Source organism: Strix aluco, chromosome 4 (genome assembly GCF_031877795.1).
Source record: "Strix aluco isolate bStrAlu1 chromosome 4, bStrAlu1.hap1, whole genome shotgun sequence".
Classification (NCBI taxonomy): Eukaryota; Metazoa; Chordata; class Aves; order Strigiformes; family Strigidae; genus Strix; species Strix aluco.
In genome coordinates, this window is record NC_133934.1 from 49,194,564 (window position 1) to 49,222,537 (window position 27,974).

At 40.1% G+C, this 27,974-nt stretch overlaps 1 protein-coding gene across 1 annotated transcript; it reads left to right on the forward strand.

Annotated features, from left to right (window-relative positions):
• Positions 1 to 142: 142 nt before the first annotated feature.
• Positions 143 to 27,927, forward strand: RNF175 (ring finger protein 175). Its single transcript, XM_074821270.1, is given in 12 exon segments — positions 143 to 189; positions 12,406 to 12,442; positions 13,457 to 13,491; positions 15,299 to 15,344; positions 15,346 to 15,404; positions 15,406 to 15,439; positions 22,382 to 22,550; positions 23,435 to 23,522; positions 25,181 to 25,301; positions 25,947 to 26,080; positions 26,913 to 27,037; positions 27,727 to 27,927. Coding segments are annotated over 12 exon segments (1,014 nt in total). The 3' UTR covers positions 27,846 to 27,927.
• Positions 27,928 to 27,974: the final 47 nt, after the last annotated feature.

A 27,974-nucleotide genomic window follows, 5' to 3' on the forward strand; every position in this document is an offset into this window, starting at 1 on the left:
ACCTTCCTCAATCACACAAGGCAGACAGTGCATCAGCTCAGCTTTTTTACTCAACTCCAAATGAGCCCTGAATGAAAACAACTAAATACGATGAGTGGTTTGTGCCGAGTTCAGCAGCTGAGCAGAAGACCCACCTAGTCCCATGGCTGCACCATCCGATGCACAGAGAGCAGATGATGAAGGTGGCAGGTAGGTCACACAAAATGCATCCTGAAAATGGGCCCTCAGCCCAGGCATTTGCAAAGAAACAAGTATGTTACAGCAGGATCCATCTCAATTTGCTGCTATGGCTTGCCCAGCATCAAGGGAAGTTGGTGAGGGCTATTAAAGAGTTTGCGGTACCAACTTTGTCTTGGTGTGGTCTGTCCCTGAACCACATGAAAGGGTCCCCCAGGGACCTACCCCTCAGAGCAGGCAAGGAGCAAGGGCTGGGGTGCTGCTCCAGCCCTTTGAGCTCCCACAGGGCAGGAGAGCAGCAGGCTGGATCCCTTCAGATGGCAGCTTAATGACCATCTGCAGGGCAGGGCTCGGAGCACTTGTATCTTGGACATGAAAAATATACCTTTTCAGCCTTACGGTCATCTTGATATGACTGAGTACCTGAGGCCCAGGCTTGCTGCATTCGCCAGCTGGGCTCTCCTCCTGCTTGCCTGTCTCCCACACTCATTCTATCTTTGATCCTCTCAAGGAGCAAAAGGATCTAGAAGAGCTTGTGGAAAACTTTACACACAGCAGCACTCGAAAAAAAGATAAGAAGAAGGTGCTGGTGAATACTGCAATGGCATAATCTACTTCAGTGGGAGATTCTCATCTGGCTGGTGTATTCCATTTCTGACACACTACTGACAGGACAGTACAGAAACAGAGCTTTGAAAAAAAAAAAAAAAGCCCAAATTTGCCAGGGAATTTGGTACCAATACACATTCTAGGTAGACTTTATGAAGTGTGAAATGATGGCCTAGATCTGGTCCTAGGGAAATCAGCGGTAAAATTCCATATACATTAATAGAAGCAGAGTAAATCCAGTATTGACTGCTTTTGAAGAGTCTGACTCTTTAACAGTAAGAGTATTTATTTTCTGAATGTCATGCTATATATAAAGACATCAACAGTACAGAAGAGCCAGTTCTGCTCAAGCTCCAATTAGAAAAGAAGCATTTTGAATAGATTTAATAGAGCCCCATTGAAACCACTGCTCTAAAATAGTATTAATACAATAGCTGATTAATTCTGAATAAAACATGTAATTGTATATAAATGCAATAGCAGAAGCTCTCTGGAAGAGAAAACAGCAACCCTGATTGTCACTGTTTCAGCACATAAAGAGGTGGACAAGTGACTGTGGTCAGGATGAAGTCATTCTCACCGTATAGCATCAGGCAACTGGCTGAGTGCAAAGCTGCCTGAGGTTCAGCAAAGTCAGCCTGGTGACATGTGGAGCAGATGCTGAAAGTCTGACAGCTGGAAATGTTGGAAGCTCTTGTCATCAGGAGGTGGCAGGAAGCTTATGTCAGCTGGAAAAGAGCCTGGATGCTTGTTGCTAGGGCAGTGGAGGGGGTTTTGACAGATAAAAGTGTTGGTGAGCAACGACTAGAGATAAGAGTGCAGATCCCTGGGAAGGCAGAGGAGGGCTGGTTCTTCAAGTTTATCTTTAGAGATAGGGATACAACAGGTCACAATGAACCCCTGGTTTGGGGCAGGGGCTTGCATAGTCCTTAAGTCATCTGCTCCTACCTTAACCCCAGAAGGGAATTGTTAGTTTTGACATTTTATGCTCATTCTCAGTGTTATGGTATAAATGCTACGGCTAGCAGGGAGGCTGCAGATGGGGAGGAAAGTAAGGGGCGGGGAGAAGAAAATACTCATCTTTGGGAAGAGTTAGACTTGACCTTGAGAATCTGAATGACCAAAGTTTGAATACACTTAGGTCTGTGCCTGGCAAAGTGCCTTCTTTTTGTATTTTACTTTCCTCTGGAGGCATTCAGAGTAAAGCAACAAAGACATAGCAGATGTGTCTTTGAGTAAATCTTACTTGGTCCTGAAAAAAAAAAAGAGGAGAGAAAAAAACCCAAAGGTTCGTAATTGAGATTGCTAATATAGAAGTATGTTAAAGAACAGGAAGAAAACCTGAGGACTATGAAAAATGTATAGACTTCAGAAAGACTGAAAAATAAGACCTTGTTAGTAGCTGGTTTTACTCCAGATCCAGTAAAAATACTAGAAAACAACAAAAAATAAAGTCTTTTGCAAGATTTTTTTTTTTAAACAAGTTTCCCAAAATGTACAATATTGCTCAGAGATTTTTACAGAACAAAAACCTCTTCAAAAAGGGTTATAAAAGTTACAGTATTGATAGCAATTTCAGATAAATGGAAAACCCAAGGTCTTTGTCAATTTTCACACTATGAGAAGTTTCTTTAACCAAGTGCAGCTGGCTGAACTTTTTTTTCATTAAATGGTTTATTGGTTTGGATGACTCAAATAAATTGTTTCTTTTTCATTTCCAAGGTTGGGAGTGGACATTTCTGAAATTAAAAATTCCAGTTTTGGTAGCAGACTTGCACAGTCACTGGCATCATCTGTACTCACTCATGCACACTCAAATAGGTATGTGAGACAAGATGGCAAACGCTTTTCTAGGCTGTGGGAGATCCAGGTTTAAATCTGTCCTCTCCTCCCCTCTGTGCTTTGTGTCCCAGTTCAGATCAAGAGCTCAACCAGTAACCAGAGATTTTGGTAGCTACACACTCCAATGGGAGTATGCTGGGTGTTTCACTCTCAACTTTTACTACTGAAGCTTTTCTAAATTCTATAAAGTTATAGAATAAATCAGCTAGAGAAGGAATAAGCTTATGGTCTGATGACTAGGTTACTCACTTTGCACAGCAGCGGCAGAACATGAAGTAGAAGGGTCAGAGCCCATCTCTCATCCTCAGCCTCTCTCTTGCCCCTGTAGGTGTGTGCCGTAGCCCCATGTCAGACTCATAAACAGAGAAGATCCAGCACAAGAAAACTGACCCATGAGTTCTGATTTTGCCTGTTGGATCTGTTTTTTAATCTAGGCATCCTAGGAAAGAAATAGAGGTCCACCCCAGAACACTTCATTTCCAGTGTTAAGACTTTCATCTGAGTGTTAGGCAAACCTTACTAAAAGCTTGAAGCAGTTTGGAGTCTTGAATTTAAGTTGTTAACGTCCCAGGTAAATTGCCCTACTCACTCAAGCAGTAGATAAAACGGGAGAGCTGGGACTACTTCCCTCTCATGTTTATGATCCAATCCTTTGCTTTTATTAAATGTACCTGAAAACCAAATGAAACAGTTTGCCAGGTGTTAAAAAAATATTTCTATAACCTCAAATCAATCCTTGTTGCTGTGCTGACAATTCTAAAGAAATGAAGTTTCCATTCAGTCCATAACATTTTTTTTTTTCAGTTCAGCTGCCAAAATACTTTAAACCCAGCAACTATTTGCACAGCCCTATAAATTAGGTTTACTAAAGGAAACAATTAGCAAGCCTGTAGCCTACAGGAATTTCAATTGGTGCTGCTACAGTGCATTGTTTAAGTAATTAGAAAATGATTCCAACTATTGTAAGCATTTGCAAAACAAATGCAGGGCACATAGATGCTGTCCTATTAATAATGGGAGCTATAAAAAGATTGAAAAGCTAGTCTGCAGAGGAGGTCACATGCTTATTAGTCTAACCAGTATATGCTTTTCATTGTCAGTGAATAGCAATATTAAAATCAAATAGGACTGTACAGGGAAAAGTGCTCCTGCACTGCTAAATTTGCGAGAAATCAAAAGATACAGATGTGTCACTCCATTTGAGCTTAAACAGATGAGCATCTGGATAAAGACATGAATATTATAATTAGTGAAGTTAGGGTGTACCACCAGACTAGACATGAAACACTGAGTGGAGCTATAAAATCAGCAGCAAGATGTCATGAAACTGAAATGAGTTTTCAGATTAATGTCTATTTCCAAATGGAAATAGCATCAATCATAAATGTTGATCTTGTGAAAACTGATTTAATGGGAAAACTCATCAGAGATGCTCAAAACACAATTTAATACACTCCTCAATCCTAAAATGCAATTAATCTGCTTAAACTGGTAATACTTCCAAGTAATAATTTGCAGCCTTAAAAAATTCTGCACCTCAGATTTAGCTATTAAGCTTTAGAGATGGGCTAGCAGCCAGATGTTTATAAACTCTTTTCAGGTTACAATTTAGTTACGGTTACAGGGTTAGACAATGTACTCTCATTTAGCCCTTCAACTGACTAGCTTAACCATTATTTGCCACTACACTAGGCATATGCACCCTGCTGGCTGCTACTGTCCAATGCCAAGTCATCTATTTCCCCACTACTGCTAGGCTGAGGCTGCTCCATTCATCCCCTAGACAGCCTCCTTTCAGGGGAGCATTACAGGCTCAACAGAACTCTTTGTTGGAGTTCTATTTACACCACCATTTTTTGTTACTCGGATTGTGAAAGGAAACAACAGGAGATGGAGAGAAGACGGACTGCTAACACAGTGGACCAGAAGTCATCAACCTCGGTTCTTTGAAGTGATATGCACAGTAAACATGGAAACTATACCAATATGTGAAATAACCTGGTGGTCTAAGTGCAGTTCCCAATAGACGCGTGGATCTATATCTACAAAAAGTCAGCATCATAATCAGCAATAACTGGCAAGTTTCCCCATTACTTACAAAGAATTTCAGTGTAATTATTCACCCGGCTCCCATTGATTATAATGGGATTTGCTGCATAAATCCCCATGTAACTCTTTGAAAATTTGGGAGCTTTGGAGCAGTCGCTGCTCAGAGGTGCAAAACCGAACACACATTCAGATGGAATGCACTCCCTTTCGGATACAGCTAAAATGCAACAGCAAGTACTGTGAGCCTTTGACTCGATTGCTGCTGTCTCAAAGCTGTTGCAAGATAGAAATACACCTCCCTGCAGCAGGACGGCACAATGACTGCGCATCTCCCAGACACATGCTGAACTTTGAAGATGTTTTCATTTCCCTTTGACCACAGCAAGACTAAAGCACGCACGTGACTGCTTCGGGGCATGGATTTCAGCATGTGACCCAGGATGTAAGGCACACAGAAATGGTCCAGAGGCCTCGAAGTGGCTTCAGTTGTCAGGTTGTAGCTGGGGAAGCTGCTTTGCATACACACCATGCTGCTTGGCAGCTGCCTCCCCAGCATGCCATGGGCTGGTACACTCCTTGCCCACACCACAAAAGCTTTTGCAGCCACATCGCTTCACTGCCATGATTCACCCCGTCAACTTCAGTGGGAGCAACACTCTGCATTTCAGCAAGCGATAGCAAGACCAAGGCTCTACATGCCAAGGTGAAAGACACAGTATGTTGAACCACAAGCTGAGCAGGAATAAAGGGTTTGGGTTCAGTGAATTCCGCACTGTTCAGGCAGACTTCCTACACCAGACAGCAGCTCCAGCCAGGGTACATGTGTATCGCTCATTTCTTTGCTGTACTCTGCCTGGAATACACCTGGTATCACCTAGCTGTGTTATCTTCTTTACTTAGTGCAGCACCCTATTGCCCAGCTTTAGCTTTCTCTCTAGCCCTCAGCTGTCCTACTCCTTTCTGAGCTTCCCTGAAAGGCAGCTCCATGCTACTTCGGTTGCCAGATTTTAAGTTTGCAAGTACGTGGCAGCCTGCTCCCACTGGTCGTGTTGTCCCTCGGCCTTCCCAGCACTCTCCTGCTCTCTGCTACTATATTCCAAAGCAGTGATGCCTTAGACAACATAAATACCACCAAAGGCAAAAGTAACGTTGCTTCTCTATGATAATTATTTCCCATTTCTACCGTGGGACAGATGCCAGATAGCGCTATTGTGTAAGGTAGGTCTACATGTGTAACATTTTACAGGTGCCCAGATTCTGGGGTCGTGGGATGATGAAGGTCTCACTGCTTTCATTTTATGAAATGCATATTTTTAGACTTCCTTTTTCAGAAAAAGAAATTAAAAAAAGAACCCTAATAGCTAAAAAATTAAAAGTGACTAAGAAGAATGGTATTGTTATTGCAGAAAATTTTCTCTTCCTAAACCAGTCACACGGAGGTAGGGAACAAGGGGTTTTGGCTCTTGAATTTTCATTATTTAAGGTAAAGAGGTTTGCTTCACTAACTTTTGCAGATATGAGGAGAAACAAATTTTCATGTCTTGCTTTATGGCAGATTGACTTACTATTTCTCCCTTGTCTGGCATGCTTTGCTGCTTTTTAAGAGTACCTCCTTCACCAAATAAAAATGTTCTTCTTTTATCTGATAATATCCAGAGGCTGGACATAAAATAGACAATACACAGAGCACAGTGTGTACATGCATGTTTCAGTGCATAGAAATTTGCACTTTTAATTTTAACTAGTGCAAATGAAAATTAAAAGCAATAGCCTTTCAATCTTAGCAAGAAGATATCCTATTTTTGCATTTTATGGAGTAGTTAGAAAAAGAAAATTTTATTGCCTGTTGTCCTGCTTTAGCTAGGATAGGGTTAAGTTTCCCCAGCAGTGGGGGGGAAGCTCTAGCCGGATTATTCAATACCATGCTGACGTCACCTCCTGGCGCCCAAGCGTGGGAGAGTCGGTGAGCGTGTGTGTTATGCCATCTCTCTGCTCTCACTGCTGTATCGGTACATATCTTGCTCTGTTCGTTGTTATTACTGTTACTGTTATTGTTGTTGTTTGTTGTGTTGCAGTTGCACTGTTGTATTAAACCTTTCCTTTTCTCAGCCCCGGGGGCTTTGTATTTCACTCCCTTTGTGGAGGAGGGGCAGCGGCCGCGTGGTCTCGGACCCTGGCAGGGACTAAACCACCACACCTGTATAGGGGAACAATTTTCAGTGATTTAAGCTTACAGTGAAAGCAGTTGATGTCCATCTTGCTTTATTCATATTGCTTTATTCTTTGAACATAAATGTATCCAACGAATATTTTTATGTTATTTTACTTTCTTGGTAAATTGTGTGCATCATGAGATTAAAAAAGTATACTAGTTACTATAATCTTCCTAATGGGTTTTCCTTTCCAGTACGGTATTGTATTGTAGTTATCACATTGAGAATTTGCCAAAAATTATCTGACAGACCTGCTTTGGAACTTCAGCAGTTTTGACATTCCCACAAAAGTTCCAAGAAGAAATAAAAATCCATTAATTTTTGCTTCCCAGGAGTCCCAGAATCCAGCCTAGTCAACCAGAAAAAGTTGTTCCCTTGTAAGACCAAAGCAAACCTCTGAAGCATATCAAGTTTATGAAAACATAGACGAATCCAGTAAAGCAGTCTTTAGGGGGGAGCTCAAAGAATAAAATTTATAGTGTTTGTTGTGTTGCGTTGAATGATGGGGTAAAGCTAACAACTGACAGGGCTGCTTGGTCATCAAGAGATTGAGATGGAAAAACAGGGCCCCAGATGTTAATTCCACGTGTCATTTAAAAGCCTAGATTTGGTTTACACTATCTTACACTGCTCCTTACCTTTGATTAGATTTCTGCCAAGTGCTCCAAGACTCTTGTTTGGTAAGTGTACAGTATGCATGTACCAAACATGGGCACTATTAATTTATGCAGAAACATTCCTCTATCACCTAGACTCACTTTGGCTGCTTAGCCCTATTTATTAAAACACTGAAGAAAGGGAAGAAGTAGGATAACAACATATATAAGCTTTCCTTTGAATATTTCTGCTTTGTGAGAGGTAAATGCTCTTTAGCCTTCCAACTTTCATCAAAAACAGAGATCCTGCTGTTGAATTTTAAAGAGCACTTAGAAATAGAAAACTACTACTTTTATAACAGAAAAACATTTGGTGATTTACGCTTATTGTGAAGGTTTTGATGCATATTCTGGGTTAAACAGCTAGTATGGAAGCTATACAATGAAACTGCATAACATTATGACATGCAATCCACTGTATTAAAATAAATACTTTTTTTTTAAATATAGAAGATAGTTTTGAATATTATTATTCACACTGGTCAGAGGCCATAGTGTAACCTCTTTCAGCTGCCCAAGTATCCCATTCCTAGGCCTGTACCTAGTTTTAGGTTCAATTTTCTGCTTTCTGGAAGAAAAAATTATACTGGTTTCCAAAGATTTTTCACTAACTCTGGTGATCTAAGAGAAAGTATATACTTTTTATCATGTTTAAATTCTTGCAGGAATGTAAATATATATCTACTCATAGGAAAATAGCTAATAAAGGTACCATTATCTTTCCTCAATAAGGCCTTTCTTTCCTACCAGTGACTGATATTAATTATCTATATTACTGTAGCATTTATTCATGCACCTGCTAGGGGCTGCACACAGTCCTGACACTTAGGGAGAACTTTGTGGCAAGGACTGCACTGGTCTTGCTGGCAACAGACTTCAGCTGTGGAGTTGGTCAGCTAGGAGGGAGCAGTTTGTGAAGCCGCCGTACCCAAAGATCACTCATTTGCAAACCCAAGCCCCAAATTGCTCCATACTGGTGCAGAGCTGAGCTGTCCTTGGGTTACTGCAGCAGGTGCCAGATGTCGAGGGTCAGCCCCTGCTTCTCTTCATTGCAGGACTGATGTCTGCTGTGTGTGAGTATGCATTGACTAACTACTGGTATTTGTCCCCCCATACAAGAGAGACACACTAAAAACCTCCTCCAGCACCATACAAAAAGCAAAGGACCAGGTGTGAACCCTCGGCAACCTTGCCACTTAGAAATTAAGCACTTCACAGCTGTTCGAGACTTGCACAGGTGGCCATCTTTTCAGGATCCTCAGTAACAGGCCCAGAAAGGACCAGGAGACCACAGACCACCTCCATTCTGGTGTCTTGTGCATCAGATAATGACATTAAATAAGTATCTGGCAACAACAAACAATAATAAAGTTCAGTTTGCTGCTGCCTTGGGACGCTTTGGCAGCCTGCTCGAGGGATCTCTAAGAGGCCACTTCCCCACAGCCACTTGTCAGATGCATGAAGCAAACCCAACAGGGAGAATAATAAAGCTACATATGTCCTCTCTCATGTTTAAAATGGGTAATGGAGGCGGGAGAGGCCAACAGTGGCGGTCTGGGCTGCACACAGCCAGCCGAGTGTTGGGGTGAACGGACCAGGGCGCTGCCTTGTCCGCTCCCGAGCCCAGCCTGGAGCACCGCTACTGCTCATCCCCCAGCCAGCAAGAGCAACGCCAGTAAACCTCAGAGGAAAAAATCCCAGCCATTTTGTATAACGCTTCTGTGACTCGGGCTGAGGGATCGGGGACGAGTAAGCAAAGCCCGGCACCTCCCTGCCCCAGCGCCAGCATCTTGGGTCTCTGTGCACCTCCTGCTGCACTGCTGACAAATGGCCACCCACCAGCGCTGCCGCTGAGGGGCCGTGGGTTTGGGCGGGCACCCAGTGACAGCACCTTCCTTCCCACCCATGGCTGCAGGCATGGCTACTGCCATAGCTTTGGCACAGGTCCTGGAGGCGAAGCAGCAGGGCCAGAGGGAGGAGGAGGAGGGATGAGGGTGGCTGGAGAGGGGCTGGCAGCAGTGGGAGGTGTAGGGCAGCTGTGTTGAGAGGTGTCTGGCTGCAGCTGTATGTGTCTGGGTGTATACAGGGGTGTGTGTATATATACATACAGATGCATATGTAAGAGGTGGTATTGGCCGTGTGATGAGGAGCCACATTTTCAGCCCCATCACCCCACAGGTTGTGAGGGAGCAGGCGCCATGGGGGAGGCCAGGCACTCCCCAGGCAGGAAGGGGCAGAGTCAAACCCACACCTCTAAACCTAAACCCGCTGCTCCTGCCCCAAAATACAGGAGCATTTGTGCTTCTCGGCCCATCAGCTTGGTATCACCTACCTCTCCTGGCCCAGTTCAGTGGGGCTGGGCAGCCCACCACCAGCCCACTCTTGCAGAGCGAGGCTGTCAGGCCCTCGTTCGCCTCTACACTTTTTACCTTCCTTCTTGGAAAATGTAGCTATCAAGAAACTTTAAATATTTCCCTGCCCTCATACAGCTTTTGCAGGATTTTACAACAGCTGGCATAGGGTGAGACAGTAGCTCTCTGTACAACGCTATGCATTAATCATAATTACTCTTCATTAGGACTGTAGTAGTATTGAAAAGCCCAGGCACAATTTTTGGGTGCTTAGTGGCTAAAGCATACATAAGAACACGTGGGCCTTCCCCCAGCAACCTTGCAATCTAGTTTAAAACTAAACACAAACACAGGAAAATTAGTACAACACTTCAATAAAGATGAGATCAATGTTAATAAGCAATGTAGATGTATTTGTAGAAATTTTATCAAGATTAAAAAACTCCCGAAATTCTCAGTAACCCAACTGAGAAAGTTAAAGCACACATCGGGGCATCTGCTTGCCTGCTCTGAAGTTTTTATTTCATCCCAGTGTAAATAAACAGGGATTCACCTGAGCTGTCACAAGAAAATAATTCTTCTACACATGTAAAAACTATTCTGCCCATTCTTTTAAGACAGTATTATTTTCCTGTCCTGTTCTGTCCAGCTTTAGGTGGATAATGTTAGTTTACACCTCATTAGCAAGCACTTTTTACCCAACAGCCAGAAGAGGGGCCCTGACTGCACAAATGGCAGCTAGTCTTTATCCCTGTCTACTGCTGAGGGATGCTGTGTTTAGAAAAGAGTTTAGCATTTATACCAAATACCTTTTTGCCAGGTCACAGTTTGCCACTACTGAGGGAACACTGTCAAGGGCAAAGCCTTGCCTGTGGCCATACATTCACTGATCATCCATTATGCGCTTATGTTACAGTCCCTAGCTGGGTCCAAAACCTTAAATTGTCATTTTCCTGGAGGCCAAATAAAACCTCCAGATACCTTAGTCTGTCTACACTTAAAACAGGGCTTTGCTGTCCTTTACCCATTGCCAGCAGCCACAATACTGTCCCTTGTTTGCATGCCACACAGCAGCCCCCAGTGCTCTCACCTCAATTGTGTACCCAACCTTCACGGCCAGGGTTGCTCAGGGTTACTACACCCACTGCTTCACACACAGCACCATGCTGCCACACAGTATTTGCCTCTACACATTGTATTTCTCTATGGTCACTGTCAACATACTCCACCGTGCTTCCTTGTATACATTACTTTCGTTCTTCATTCTCCCAACCCCTGAACCACAAACTGCAGCACCCAGGTAGCAGTATCTCACAGTACTTTCCTTAACCTCTCCCGTCTAGTTTTTTGCCCTAGGGACAAAGGCCATGCTAGTTGCCTTGTTGTGACAAGCCTTCACCTGCTGCTCTGGTCTTTGCCTCATGCAGCACATCCACCCAGTACAGGGCAGCCCTCATCACCAAGCCATTGCCATCCACCGTAGGGGAGGAGGAGGAGAATCAGAGGTTAAAAAGAGAAGATGGAGATGCAAGGATTCGTTTGGCTGTGCATTATCCAAAATAATGTTTAAAACACTGCATGGACTGTAATTTTGTTTCCTTTTCTTAACCACTGCCATATCCAAATTCTGGCACAGATAAGCTGATACTTGAAGAAAAAGTTGGGGGAAAAAATAAAAACAACAACAAAAAAATGTATTTTGTACAAATTCCTCACTTTAATAAGTTGGAAGGAAGTATACTAATAGAATATGATGAAATACTAGCGAATGATCTGCTGTCTTTGAAATAAAACCCATTTTATTTTCGAAGGCCCATTAGCCTTCCTCTTAACTGGTCCCTAGCTTGCTACAGAGTCAAAATGTTACAGCATACAATGTTGAGAAAATCGGGATGTAAACTATTCCAAGCATATTTCCAGTTTTATTGCATAGTAACAACAGAAATTAGGTTCAATTAGCAAGATATAAATGCATTTTCAGAATCTGCAAGTTCTCTGTTACTTGCTGGCTGGTAAACAAATAAATAATGCAGTATGAATTGAAATGCATCTCTACTTTGAGCTATATAATGTAATTGTTGCAATTTAATTTGGCTGTAATGAGATTAGAGTTTGCAGATGTGTAGTCCAGCACTTTTGTAAAGGTACATTAGCATATATGTGAACTACAAAAGCAAGTCTCCATTTTACAGTATTTGCTGACTAAGACTAGACTGTCAAAGCCTTTACTTGACTCTGCAGTAGTGAAAACTACTTTTTTTTTTTTCTTATTTCCTCAATTTGACCTTCATGACCTCCAAAGATGAGAGATCAGGAGCCAATTGCCTCATACTTTTTTTTGACAGAAACAGCAAAAGGAGCTGAGGAAGCAGAGAGTGGCAGCTGGGCATCTAGATGGGTTTGGAGTGTTTGCTAGGTGCAGCTGTAACTTTTGGTACTTAAATTCTTCTAAAAGTGTACATCTTTCCACAAGTGAACGGTGACTTGCATTCCCTGTTCCTCCCTTAGACAAGTACAAAGTGCCACACGGTTACTTAAGGCGATGGTAAAACTGTAGTGTATCCCTCAGCACTCAGAGCAAAATGCAGGGACACATCACCCATAGGCCTAAAATGTACATGACAAAAGCCAACATAAAGTGGCACCCTGACACTTCAAGTTATATTAGCAACAACAACCACCACCACCAAAAATGGTCATTTCAACTACAGAACAGCAAACACTCATAAAAATCAGAAAAATTTATCTCCTTGAATTTTGGAATTTCAATAGAAAATTTAAAGACTTATTTATAGAATTGGAATATACTGAAGGAAAACCAAGAACTAAACACCATCTTTGATGATGACCTTTTCTGATAGAACCCAGTTTGGAACTAGAAGTACTATCTTTAGACTTCATTGAATACTCTTGAATTCCCCTTTTCAACCTTTTTTTTGGTGTGAGCTATACCTCAGGCTTTATGGTGTACCTGAACAGATGCTTAATTAGAGTAGCTGAAAGATCAGACCTAGACCTTTTTGATTAAGTCTAGGAGATATTTCATTTAAACCTCAGCTTGCTAACTTTGTTGCAGTGATTTTGTCCCCGTGTACTGAAGAAGAAAAAGAGAATTCACTGCCACAGGAGGCCCAGAGGGGCAGTGAAATATCCATCCATGGAGACATTAATTATTCAGTTGGACTCAGCCTGAGCAACCTGATGTCCTTCACTCTGTTTTGCACTGGAGGTTGGTCCAGAAAACCACCAAGGTCTGTTTTGGCTGAAGTTGTGCTAGAAGTGTAGGTCTCTCAAGTATGCCCTCATCCCTGTTGGTCAATCACTCTGAGGGAATTCATTAGCGGCACCCATTGTACATCACAGCCATCGAAACTGCATGACTGCCATCCTTGGCACAGCTGCAGGTTTCTAAGCAGCTTCCAGGCAAGGGAGGCAGAGGGAACTTGCCAACACATCCAGCAACTCACAGGATGGAAAGGGTGGTGAGAGTTAAGAGAAGAAAACCCATCTGGCTGTTGTTCACCATGAAGTTATAATACTTGTTTTGAATGTGTTTCAGGAAAATGATTTATTATCAACAGAGGATCAATGGAAGTAAGTTAATTTACATATTGCTTGCAAATGTTTTGTTAAATGAATTGTACATTTATAGCAATACCAGAAACCTTTAACATTTTGTTCACAGAAGTGTAGTTAGTAAAGAATTTTCTTTTCTTGAAGAGTTTTACTGGAACTTTTTATTCTGTCAGTTTAATCTGTTTCTCAGCAAAACAAAATATGGAACAGCTTTACAGCGATCATTACGGAGACTGCTGTTGTAGTACAATGTTTTCCTTTAGGTACAATAAATATAATGCTTCCTGTCCTTGCAAGTCTAATATAAAGAAATGGTGCTTTAACCATCTTTTAATGACTGCTTGGGGGGAGTGGAGAGGAAAAGCTTGTTATCTCCCAGTTGCTGCCTTCCCTTTACTTAGGATGCACATTAATTATGCTATCTCCAGCTATAGGCTTGCCCCACCAGCATACCCAGCACCAGTGAGCCTCCCATAAGGGGCCATCCCTGACTGCGGCCTGAAGGACACCAAGTGCATCACACCAATGGGCTGCTTTGAGATACTTAACACAAGCACACTGTCACCAAAAAAGAAGCGATACCCTGTGGTACTTGCATAAAGCTGAGAGGAAAGACGTTTAACACTGGTATCGGTACCTGCTCTGGTGCCGTGGCATCTGAGTGCAGCATCTATCACATAGCAATTTCTTTTTAAATGGAAAAAAGCATGGCTACTGTTACACCTTTACCTTCTGAAGGGATGGGAAAGAACCACATGCTTTAAACCTCCATCGAGATTTCTGCAAAGTCAAAAGTTTTAATTGGATTCAAAGTTTGTCCAACATGGAATAGCAAGTAATAGGAGCAAAGAACAGTTTCAGGCTTTTGTGTAGTTCCTTGCTCAAATCTGGATGCCAACTGGTTTAACAACAACCGTGTCTGAACAGAGTAGCTGCTGCTCATCAGCCACTGTGACACAAGGCCTTGATCCACGAATCATCCAGGGCAGGCATCAACCAGAACATGCTGCAGCTCCCTTCCAGCCCATACACATGATGTTTCTTCCCACAGAGACCAGATCATGGAAGGGGAAGTGAGACAGTGGATGTCTGTCTCTAACTTCATTTCAGGGTGCAGCTGGGGTGCACTCAGTGCATACACAGATCTAGAAGCCAGGAGGTGCTGTTGAGTCCTGAAATGTAGGCCCGGAAAGTTCCAGCTCAGAGGAAAACTAACATCCAGATTAATATGATTCAAGATCAGATGAAGATCAAGATTCTTACTACAAGGGCATGAGGCTCCATTCTAAAAGAGAAGCTTAATCAGCTTTAGTTATGAAGGAGGCTAATTTATAGCTCCAAGACAATCCCCTCCTCTCTTAGGGGCTCAAAGAAACTTCCATTAATTCTGGAAGGAAGATAAATACCAGCTACACTTCTCACTTTACAGGGAAGGAAGCTGAAACAGGAGTTTAAGCCTTCTTCTGGGTTTGCATTTACCTTAGGCTAAAAGATTATGTGGGACTCAGATCTGTGATTATGAAATGTCTGCTTAAAATTCGTAGTACTATGTATTTGTGTCCATATTTATGTTCAGGACTGAGTTACTAGAAACAGAAAAAAAAAAGGCAACACTCTGCCTATTACTTTACATTTACTTTTTCAGGATAATAGTTCCAGTTACAAAGACCAAATATTCTCATCTAGTTTGTTACCTTATATCTTCACACATATCAACACTAACCTATTTCCTCATAAAGTATCTCTTATACCTAAAGGTGACAGTAAGCCTCTGCACAACAAATCAATCTAGATTTTTTTTTTAAATAACATAATTTCTTTTCAGGTTGCAACATCAGAAGATGAATGTGAAGCACCATGGCTGTGAGTCAAATGCATAGGGAGATGGTTCTTGTTCTCATTGCAACCTTGGTTTTGCCCAGATTGTGCTTTTCAGTGGAAGCAAAGCCACTGTTGATCATACAATGTGAATAACTTGTCAGAAAGACAGCAGTTTTGGAGCTGTAGTGGACATCGTCTTTCTCAGGTAACAGTTGGGTGTCATGACATACTCCTAAGGGTTTACATCTAGCAAGACAACTGAGCCTCATGGAAAGCAGAAAGCCATGGCTTTTGGTCAGGTGGAGAATAGCTGTTATGTAGGTAGAGAAAACAATTTGTATTTTATTTTCTGTGTATGCATCCTGATGCTGTGGTCAGTCTTTAGCAGGTTAAAGCTTTTAAGAAAAAGGCTTTGAGTTTTCATATAACTAGGAGAACAAAGTCACTATCCTTATCTAGCTGAAGTAATGCTACAGAGTGTTTACTGAGAGAATCCAAGGGCCCTATTCATCAAGTTACTCATGCACATGCCTAATTAGAGAGAAAGCTTGTCTTGTGGTTAAGGTGCTAAAACTGGGGCTTATGGTGCTTCAGCTTACTTCCTTTCCCCTACCACAGATTTCTCTGCAAACCTGAGAAAACTAGAGTGACATGATTTCCACCCCTGACCTCCCTATTCAATAGTTCTAAAAAAGCTAGGCATCTCAGAAAGGGCCAGTCCTTAAAAAGTAATGCAAGTTTTAAGTAAATGTTAAACAGATAATGGGGATTACATAGGTATTTCAGACAGGCAGAATTTTAAGCACACAAGCAGCTTCTTAGCTTTTCCATCTTCATCTGTTGAGGGGTGCCCTAAACCACTGTAGATTGAAATCCAGTTTTTGGTAATTGAACTTCTTAGTAGCAGTGACATCAATAACTAATCAATACTTTATCTCTTGATAATTGCTCCTCTGACTTTGAAGCATCCTACCCCCTGATTTGACAGGTCTATTAAACACTAAAGAATGAAACCTTGATACAATTTACAGAAACTGTTTTAGTATAGAATATAAACTCAGCCTAATGTATGACAGCTTTGCTGTTAGTGGAGTTTCACAGTGGCATAAAATTGCAATACGGAGATTGTGAAATAAGGCTCTTCAGCTATACTTTAGAGTTAGGAACAGTGATGAAATGTTCATCACGGTAACATACGTACAGGTGAAGTGTCTAATGAAGTCACAGGTAGCTCAATGAGGATTTTAGCTCCACGTCACTAACTCCCTACCTTTACAAACACACACTCCTAACCCCAAGCACATATAGCATAATCATATATAGTACTACTTTATCATTATGTTCTCTTTAACTTCTCTTCTAGACCAGTTCTGCTGCATAATTCAATTATTTTAGGTTCATGTTAGCATCTCAGTTCAGAGGTTTTCAAATGTTTCTTTCCTATTAATTTTTGCCTTACTAATTTCAACAGACATTTAGAATGAAGAACACAACACTGAAGTGACTGAAGTCACTCAGACTGTGCATGTCTTTGTTTTCCATTGAAAGTATTTTGCATGAGACTAGTATCGAATCAGTGCTGAAACACACTTGAGCTCTAAGTATGCATACAATGATGAGCAGCTGGGAAGGTCCCTGTCTGCCTGGGAAGGCCTGTGGGAGTCTAAAAAGCATATACTCTATGTTGCTTTGGCATTATCCTCCTCAGCAGTACTGAAAGTTAATGTGTACTACATAGACTTAACCTCTGTCAAAACTGACAGTAGCCTACACATGTTACAGTCCTATTACTTGTGTAACTTAGTCTTCAGCTACTGAAGCTTCATTCCCAACCGATTCTAACATTAGTTTACAGGAGCCAGTCACACCTACAAAGTGACATAGCCAATATGAAAAAAATACACTTTTAAATGCATTTAGTCTCATTTAGGGAGGCTGCAGTACAACTACAACCATCACAACACTGATAAGATTTTGTGATGGTTTTTGCAGTGCCTTTTAAAATAAGCAAAACATCTGCACCAGAAGCGTGTTGGGTCCTCATTTTTCAGTGCATAGCTGTGTGGCAGCAGGAAGGCCCTCTCCAGTAAAAGAGGAACTGAAGCAGAGCTTTTTTCAGTAAAAATAGTAGCACCGTTCACTTTGCACTGAGTTTTGGCAGTTCCGCTTCATGCTCTGTTTAGTGGGGAGAGTAATATATTCTCACACCTACCATCTATGTATGAAGTTACTCTATAATAGCAAACATTACTCACAGTGGGTCTCTGCCAGTAGATGGTTTATTGCATGTATTCCACATTAGGTAATCGAAGAGTGTTTGTCACCAAAACAACTTACAAGTTTGTGTATTAAGTTATAACTGCCGTCATGTTTCATATCCAGATATTTCTGTATAGCTTTCGAACACGCTGCTGATCTCATTGGATTAGCTTGCTTTCTTTAAAAGCATGTCATGCAGCAATATTAAAGGTACAAATTTCTACCAGCATTGTAACTGCCAAAATCTCATCCACTCTACTTTGAAGGCTGACAAATAGGACAAACATTAAGATACAAAGCTGAACAACTAATGAGATCCTTACACAACACAGATGAAAAATAACTAGTATACATTGTTGCATCAGATGAGGAAACCTTCTGACTTAGGAGCAGAAACTGTAAAGATGGTTGCATTTAGGATTTAAACAACTCAGTTAATGCATACAGGAAATTGTCAATTTGACACAAAAATAAACAACAAAAAACCCCACTACTGCTCCCCTAAGTACAGGCAGGTCTAGACTTCTGCATTACAGTTCTTCCAGGTGGCAATTATTATGCTTGCATTCATGTGCATATCATTTTTGTTTGATTTGGTAGGAAACACTTAAATAAGTCAAAATTTGAAAATCAACCATGTGCTCACTAAAGAGAAAACAGCCCTCTACTCTTGCTTGCTTACCCATTTCTCTTACTTGCCATCCAGTTTTTGACTGCTTGGTTTATGCCTGTATAGTTCATATATAGGTTATGCACAATAGCGTCTAATACTGAATAGAAGAAACCAAACACTTTCCCCTACTTGTAACAATATGCTTTCATTTTTTGGAGCAAAAGAGAAGCAAAATCAGATGTAGAAGTGGAATACATTATTTTCAATGGGAGGAGTAGACCTATGGCTCCTTTTCTCCCATCAAAAATTGCTTTCTTTTCTATTTTCAGAAAAACAAGTAACCAGCCCTCCATTGCATACCATGATTTGGAAGGCAGCATCAGCTGACAAACCTTTCTGTCTGATTCTTTGAGGTCATGGTGGGTGTTTGCATGTATACATCCCTGCTCTGGATACTCATGTTATTCTCAGACATAGTAAGAGCTCAGAGAAAATAGCATAGTTGTATCAGTAGAACTAAAGCAAAGGGTTGCAGCGATTGATGCCCACCACCCCCTTCAAAGTGCTTTGCAAACACGTGAAAAAGAAAAATTTGGTTTCTTTTTGAAAGAAAAAGGAAATGAAGGTCAAAAGGAACATAAAACCAGCCCTAAATGGAAAGGGCATTCATTAGCTTGCTCAAAAAGAACAAAAAATAAAAAGCAGCAACTACTTACTAGATGCAAGAGAAACAGCAACAGCCTATACCATCTAAAAGAACCTTACCCAGGCTTATCGAGAATGTAAAATGTCTCCTGAAAAAGAAGAAAAAAAAAAAGAAAAAAAAAAAAAGGCATGCTGGGAAGGCTCATATTTCAAAGGGACAAGAGCAAAAAAGTTGCAGCAAAGCAACCAAGGCTCAGCTGTGGATAATTTTGGCAAGAGGGAAGAGATTGCTCTTCACCAGATGGCTCCATATAAAGTAACATGGGTGTGATCCTAGCATGGAGGAGGGAGGGGAAAAAAGGAAGAGGTTTTTCTAGTAAGTCTTGGCCTGAAATAAAATATAGACCACTCTGACAGTTGTGTTTTTTCTTCTAGGTGGTAGCTGACTATTTGGGGTTAACTTCTATATGATGAGGAAGCAGATTAGAGAAAATGATCATTTCTCAGTTACTTTTGAGAATTTTGTTATTTGAGATTTTAAAAAATAAATATGGAGCCTGTGTTCTGCTAATTCATATTGTAAAAACCTGATTTTCAATAGGTTTGCATCTGTGTTAACACTCATTTCTCCATTTCACTCACAAATTTTGCCCTCCTCTAATTCAGTGAGGTGCAAGCAATTATATGCTTGCAACTGTATCATGTGATCTGTGACGTGGAGTGGCAATGAAGAATGCTAGTCAGAGAATTACCATCCTTGAAAAGCCATTCCTATCCTACCCTATCCTATCAATTTTTCTCAACGTAAATGCAGGAGTCTAGCATATCAAATGGAGAAGGAAGGAAAAAGCATATTAGTGTTCTGACTGTGTATTTTCCTAAAGGAAATTCTCACTATCAGGTACTCAGCTGATTCTTATAATGCAATTTGCTTGCTGTTGGAAGCTGTCCATTGATGAAAATTACGTAAATGTGACCTATGCTGACAAAGTTGTTCTCCCTGGCATAATAGAAGTCCTAAAATATCTGAGATAGAAAGGCAGATTTGTCATGGTCTCAGAACAATCTCAAGCACAAAAACTTTGCTTCTGGTCCCATAGGTGGTTGCCCATTTTACTGATTATATATCTTGTATCATATGGCAGTCATGTAATGAGAACTTACTTTGGAATGTAGTTGAAAAAAGGAGCAGCATAGTTATGACGGCATTGATTTCTGTACCTAAGTAATGAGGCAAATCTTGAAAATAAGGTTGGTTGATTTACTTAATACAGAAATCCCTGCTGATTTCCAATGTACTATCAAGTATAAGCATATTAATTTAAACCTTAAAAAACCCAAACAGCTGATTTATTATTGCTTCCATGCATATGTTTTTGAGTATTTGAATATGTCTACATCAAAAGAAATTAGAATTTTAGAGAGCCAGTTAGCTTGCATTGCCAAGTTAACAAGTTCTGGTAAGGTCAGTCTCTCACAATAAATCTAATTATTACACAGTTATTTTCTTTATGTATGCAGTTTTCACCATATGCTATAAGATGGAAAGGATAGTGGAATAATGCTCTTCTGTTGAATTTACTGGTGACGGGCATTCTTACTCGCTCAGAGTTGGGGGAGCATTGTGAGGGAAGCAGAAGACAGATGGGAATTTTTCAGTTGGTGCTTCTATGACCTATTTAATCTGCATAATTAGAAAATGGGAGAGTTGTCTATGACGCTGATGCTGACTTCACTTCTAGGTCTTTTTGAGCTCATTTAAAGTACGGTAATGAGAAAAACATTTTACCTTTGGGCAGCAATCTGATTTGTCAGGAAATTCCTCTTGCTATGATGGGTGGATGAGGAAAATTTGGAATAATATGATCCAGATGTTAAAGTTCCCATTTAGCAGCAATGCAGATGTATTATTTTATGGAATTGTCCAGATGGTGACCTTCCAGTATTAATAATAAATCAATGCTGGGGTTTTCATCTGTATGACTCGATTCCTATCTTTGTCCTCATTTACATGACAAAATATTCATGCATTTCATGTAGAGGGTAATAATATTAAAATTAACAATCTGGAAGACATAAAAATCAATAAGGAAATTTGAAACAATTATTGCAAACAATATATACCAACAGATTTAATAATGTATCACCCAAGAGAAGGTGGTGAGAACATTCTTTAATTAATTAGCATTTCATTTTGCAGCTAACATGGTAACAAAGTTCTGTTATAGATTTGTATTAGAAAGTAGCTACTTTACTGAAGATGTGTGTCCATTCAGTTTTTGTTTTACCACTTAAATTCAGACTTTACTTTCAGTCTACAGGAAAAAAAGCAACCCACAGTATGTAAACACATTGGAGAGGGATCACACTGGACAGTAACAAGGCAGGCAGGCAACAGGGAACTTTTGGTGGCCCCCAGTGAAGGCCGGGAAACCTCAGGCTCTGCAATCAGGGATGCGGAGGCACCACTGACCGGTGACATGCCAGAAGGTCTGCGTGGCACGGAAGGAGCTCTGTCACTTCTATGGTCACAAGCAGCAGATTGTGGTCCCATAAAGGCAGGGCTGCAGGGTGGAGAAATGCGTAACAGTGATGTGATCTAATGATGCTGGAAGATTCATCCTCCATAGAAATAACTTTTTATTCTAGATGGATTGTGCTTTTTGTCTGCTTTTAAAGAATCTACCCTCCCCAAACCAAACATAAATTTGAAAACAATCTCCCCTCAGATTTTTTTTATTTTTAATATCCTTTCTGTAAAGATGCAGGAGCTAACTCTACAAACACATATTAAAGTCAGTCTTGCTTTACCTTTGTCATCATCAGGCTTCCACAATTCCAAATCCATGGTTTATTAATGTGATCACAGAGAGAACTGACATTACAGGGCTTTTGACTCTTCAGTGGGTTTCAAATATTTGCTTATTGGAAAAGAAACAGAATATTTCATCACTGTGGGACGTTCAAGCAGATATACATATTAAGTTTGATATAATTTCATTTAGGAAAAAGTTTAAAAGTTTAAGTCACAGCATTTTGTTATGCCGTACAAAGAGTTTTTAAGAAAAACCTTCAGTAGTGTGGTTATGTAACTGAAAACATCCCAAACTAATGCAGCCAAATATACCTTTCTGAAAGTTTGTAAGATCAGCTCTAAGGCTTAAAGGCCAAACTGCCTCCACTGATTTCAGAAAACCTGCTCCCAAAGCTTTAGTCCTTTGGTCACCATAAATAATTTGAGTTAGAAAACAAACTTTAACTTTTTTTTCAGTAGCATTAATTCTATCAATAGACAGTTTAGTTTTCTGAGAATAGAATATGGAGGTCTGATGAGTTTTATCTCAGTGTTACAACCATTTACTACACTGGGATCACTAATTATTTACAGGGTGAAAGGCAGATTAATATCATTATTCTAGGGTCAAAGGCTCTCCTGTGTCAGGTGCTGTACAAGTCACATTTTTTGGTATGAGTTTTACAGTTTGGCAATCTGTTAATCAAACCTAACCATGCAAAACAGAACCACAGGATGTCATTACTTTGGAACAAATGTCTCAATTTTGCCAACAGTTAGTCACACTGCTGCAGATGTGGGTTGTTCTTCTTTATTTCATCACCAGACTTTACTGGTAGAGATCTCTGTCCATGTGGGGAATGCTCTCAGTTATTGCCAGTTACATCACTTTCAGAGCAATCTGCAAGCCTCTCTCAGGAAGAACACCACAGTATGTCCTTTTTTGTTGGTTTTGCCTTGGTTGGGTTTTTTTGGTATTGTTTCTTAAAGGAAACCTGTAGAAGGAGAAGAGCAAATAAGAATTTCCCTGGAACAAATCTTCCCAGATTACAAGAACGGCCATTAGCAGTTGAATTTGAGGGAATCTTTCAACTGCAGTATGAATAAATTCCTCTAAATCAATGTTGATCAAACATGACATGCAAATGAAAAAGAATTAAACAAGAGTTAAAATTAAATTAATTCCATCAGTTCCATCTTGGTTTTTCATTCTGCAAACTCTTACCATCAGCAGTCATCCCAGGTGTTATTGACCCTGAAGGCTCAATTTGGTATATATACCAAATAGTCTGAATTTATTTCTTAGAGCCCCCTCTGCCTCGCTAAAGAGAGGTCTGTATTCTTCCTTCTCCAGTCTTTTGAAACTCGGCCTTTCCACGCTGGATTTGCAAAGACAATTATTAATGGTTCAGAGATTGCTTCTGCTAACTGCTAAGTATTTTAGATAAATTTCTTTGATGGTATACTGACTTGACTATATATAACTTACTTCAGTTGGTTTTTACCTGTTCTTGTCCTGTTCCGGCCTATGTCTCCCTCCTTCACAATTCTCAACTGTTAGTTTTAATTGTGTTAGCAATCTGTTCATAATTACCATTTCTTGTGAAGACTGAAGCAAAACAAAAAGGTTTTGGTGGGTTTTTTTTCCTCCTGTACTTTTTCTTGTATTATACATTTTTATTCATCTTTAAGTAGGGGAGAAATAGAGAAATGTGAAACTTCTCTTGAATTGATATGAATACTTCAGTAGAAGCTACATATGTGGCATTTTGTGCCACTCTGCAAAATATGCAAAGTCTTGAGCAGTCTTTCTTTTCTCTTATCCATAGGTTGGTTCCTCCTGATCTGTAAACTGAGTTATGCAATTGGAATTGTCGGTTATCTGACCATAATGGATCTAGTTTATTCTTTAGGTAGGTATCTCCAAGTAAAATTGGGATTGGCAACTGTTCTGATTTCCTATTTGATAGATTTTACTTTGTTTGCAGTGAAATTGCTCCAGACTGGTCTTTTCACCACCCACCTCAACATATGAAACCTCTTTTATGTTGTGTAGCTGTACATTCTCTTACTGCTTTATTTTTATTTTTGCATAGTTGATCTGAAGTTTGATATTTAGTCATTTTATAACATGTGTTTGTGGTGTGAAGAGGGGCGAGGAAAAACCTTAAACTTCATACAGCCACCCTGTTCACTTATTTAATCCCGTAATTTAACTGCTGAGCTCATTCTCAGTCCTTCGTTTATGTACCTGAAGGAGATAAGACATAAAAAGGTTTGACGTAAAGGATAAAAATAGATAAGCACATTCATATCAAAACCACATTATAATTCTTTCTGATAACTATGATTTCCTGCTCTACCAGGCTATAATGTTGCTAGGGGATTCTCCTCTTTTTATTTTGGCTGTTGCCAAAGACAATACTGTATGTCCAGATGATTCTCTACCTAACCTCTTAATACAGCTTGAATTTTTGCCTGGGTAGGATTTGAATTTTCTTTATGTTTTTCCAGGATTTGTCTCTGACTAGCAGCCCAGTCAGGGCTACTGTGCTGGACTCTGAGGCGCTGTCTGACCAGAAATTCCAGGGATTCCTCAAGAGCATGTAGACCAACTGCATAATGATTGTGCTTTAAGTCCAACACTTCTTGGAGGTATTGGAGATACTGCACGTAAATAAATCAGCTGTTCCTCTAAGTATCAGATTTATTGCCCATACATTGTATAGTTGATTAACCCAAAAGTACATAGCTCCGATGGAAAATTCTTGGCAGAAACTTAAGAGTCTTGTGTTACCAAGACTATTAAGCTTTATTCTGTTGAGGTATTTTATTTAACCAGCCAAATTCTCCCACCAGTTTATTTTAAAGATATAACTACAAAATTTGTTAGCTCTATTTTAAACGTTCTTACTTTGTGCCCTGTTGCAGCAATAACAAGTCCTTTTTAATGTTAAGAAGCTCCAGTTTTATGAGTATTTCGTAGCCAGGTTTCAGCCTCCCAAGACCTGTAACACATACAATCTCAGAGAGATGACAAGAGATGTTAACATTTTTACAAACTCTACTGAGCTGGGGTTTTTTTGGGGTAGAGGGCTAAATATCACTTGCTGTAATTTTGCAAAGATTTTATTCTGAGGAATTTGTATTCAGGAGGACAGTGGGCTCTTTCAGCTGCAGAAACTTAACAGTTCTTTGACTGGCATCTTATACCTTATTGAAATTTGGCTGATCTTGTTCTTCTGCAAAACAACGAAATATATCTAATTGTTCTGTATAAGACAACTCTAGGTGAAGTCCCTTCCTGTAAGAAAATATGTCAGCTTGGCCTTTCTATAACAGCTGAGTAGCTGTGGCTCCAAAAGCAGTTCATAGCCTAATTTCAACATTGCTTGCCATCAAGAACATTGATACTTCAAGTACGAGGGTGTCTGCTGCTGCAACAGAAAATGAAACTAAACCTGCAGTTTGAAGGAAGCAGGAGCTAACTGGAGTAAAAATCTTGTTGATATTTTATTCTGGCGTTTTGGTGAAGAACAGACTCACCCAAGTATTCTTTTGTGGTTTTATGACAGAATCAAGTCAGATGACTCCGTGGATTTTGCTGTGACACTGCTTTTTTACAGACTGTACTATGGAGTGATGGGAAGAGACTTTGCAGAGATGTGTTCTGACTACATGGTTTCTACCACTGGTGTAAGTGCCAGGCATCATCATCCTGAATACCACTTGCAAGGACTGGAATTGAGCTGTTGAATCTCTTGTGCTCCTGGGTTCATGAGAATAAGGTCTACTGCGTACTCTTGCACTAAACTAACCTCACTTTTCCTTGAGGAGAGCTGTTCTTGTGCCATGGACAAACTGTTGAACTCCATTGCCAATCTTATGATTACAAAAATAGTCTTAATGCATTAGTAGCCAGTGACATGTGCCAGGGTCTGATCTGGGGTTTCCAACAGGTGGGTCCCTGTGTACAAGAGACTACATAATTTTCCTAATTGCCATAGAAGACAAGCTTCTTACTTCCCCAAAGTCTGTGAAAGACTCTTCTTGGCCTTATCTTCCATTTCCAAATAAGGTGATTATCTCAGCACAATTCTCTTACATTCCAGTTACTTAAAATCAAGCAGACAGTTCCTAAAGTTCTTGCATCAGCAATAAGACTTTAATTATTTCTTGGTAACTGTGCCTCCTGGCACTAGTGAACTAAGACAACTGCAGCCATTTTCATGCTATCCTTATCTTTGATGGCACTTAAAATGTGTTTATGCATCCTTGACTCTAAGCAAATATTTTGTTGTTCTTTGGCTTCTTTTTTTCCTATGAACTTGATCTTAACAGTTGTACAGCATCAGTGGCATACCAACAACAAATTTGTCCAATGACATCTGCACAATTTGCAGGCAGAAAATTTTTGTGGATATAAACGAAGAAGGGATCATTCAAAATACCTACCATCTGTTCTGTAATCATGTGTATCCTTTCCATGGAATTATGAAATTGTTGTTTTGTCCTCTTTTATGCTGTATTAAAAAATAATAACAGCAGCAATAAATACCAAGAAAAAAGGAACCAAAACCACATTCAGAAACAACGTAGCACAAAAGTGAAAACAGGAGCATAAAATATATTTCAGTTCTGTGACACAAATTGAGGACACACAGCTTTTTGACAGACAAACTGATGCAAGAGTGGCCATAACCCTACAGTTTCAGGCCTAAATCCGCCTTTCAGGTACTTTGTGCCTGTGTGGGTGTGCCTGGCAATATGTTAGACCAGGCTTGCTGACCCATTGGTCACGTCTGCTAACTCAGGCTCCCATGTACTGCAGAGGATTTCCTCTGGCTGTGCCTGCAGCTATCTTTGCTGGGTAGTTTTAAGGCAAATGTAAAACCTTTCTCAAAAGATGGCATACCCTACAGCCTGACAGAAGACCCAGTGTCTCAGACTCGGGCCTACCAAACAACTTGGTGTTTTGCATTCCAGAAACTAAAATGATGGGTATCACATATGTGCTGGAACAATGTTACTAATCACCCCCTTCTGCAGTTCTTAAAAGTATCCTGGCTTCTTGCGAGCCGGAAAATATGAATACCAGTCTGGATGTTCAGGACATTGGATTCAACTTTAAAATAGTTCTAAATATTCTAAATATTTTAACTCATTTGAAACTGCTCAGTTATAAAACAAGGCAGTATCCATAATCAGCCATTAAATTATCTCTTGATGGTTTGACTAGGTTTGCAGATGTAAGCACAGGGCCTTGTTTGTATTTGAAAGATTCCTTAGCAATACACCTCATAGCAGGTTTTATGAATCCTGCATCTGTGGTTGGTGCATTGTGGTTGGCAAGAACCAGACTTTCCCATACTGCCCTGAGAAAGTTGATTTGAAGAGGATGTTAAGTAACCCATACCCTCTCCCTGATAAGTGTGCTTTTGATTTTCTAAACCATAGCCTGATTACTTACAAAGTCTTGTTTTGATCTGCAGTGGAGGGATGAGGTGGCCACATTAAATAAATGGAAAACTAATAATTACTAAGGAACAATTATATTTAGGGAAGAGGATAGTTCTATTTGACTTTATCTTATCTAAGACCCCAAAGAAGCTAGGAAAAGAAAAGTGCATATATATTTTCCTTCTTGATTTTAGGACATCTGGAAATAATTTTTATAATGAGAGGAACATTTTAAAGAATGTAAATCGCAGTTTTAGAAAGACCATGTAGTACATTTTGCTCTTTAATGAAATAAGAAAATTGATACAATCCGCTTTCAGAACAAGTGCTGATTTTTCCCCCCTCTTCTCTTAGTAGTTAGTAAACAACATTTTTCCTTTAACAAATGGAATAATAGTTGTAGATCTGCTGCTGCATCTGTAGAAACCTGCTTGAGTTGAAGCAACATTTGGCTTACTTTTTTGAAGCGTATTTTAACCTATATGTGAGGAGGATATTTAATTTTAACCTTACCCCTATAAAAAGGAAATCAATCAGAAGAGTCGAAAAGAAAGCATTTCAAGATTTTAACCCAATATTTTTTCTTTGATTCTGGCTAAGAAAAACACCAAGATTTACCTATTGTTGCATTTTCTCTTCAGTTTCTTTAACAAAAGATTAGGTGAGAATGCACACGTATTATATGGACAACTTTTGGACTGGCTTTGCTATCTGGTGGTTTGGCAACCAGTTGTTATAGGCATCGTCCAAGGCATTAGTTATTCACTGGGTCTAGAATAGAACTCAGATTATTAGTGAGAATGACAAGTGTTGGATATTTACCTGCTTAAATAATATGCATTTTCTGTACTTAATTTTAAAAGACTAGAGGAAATAGCTGTTAAACTCTGGTGTGCTGTACACCCTTTT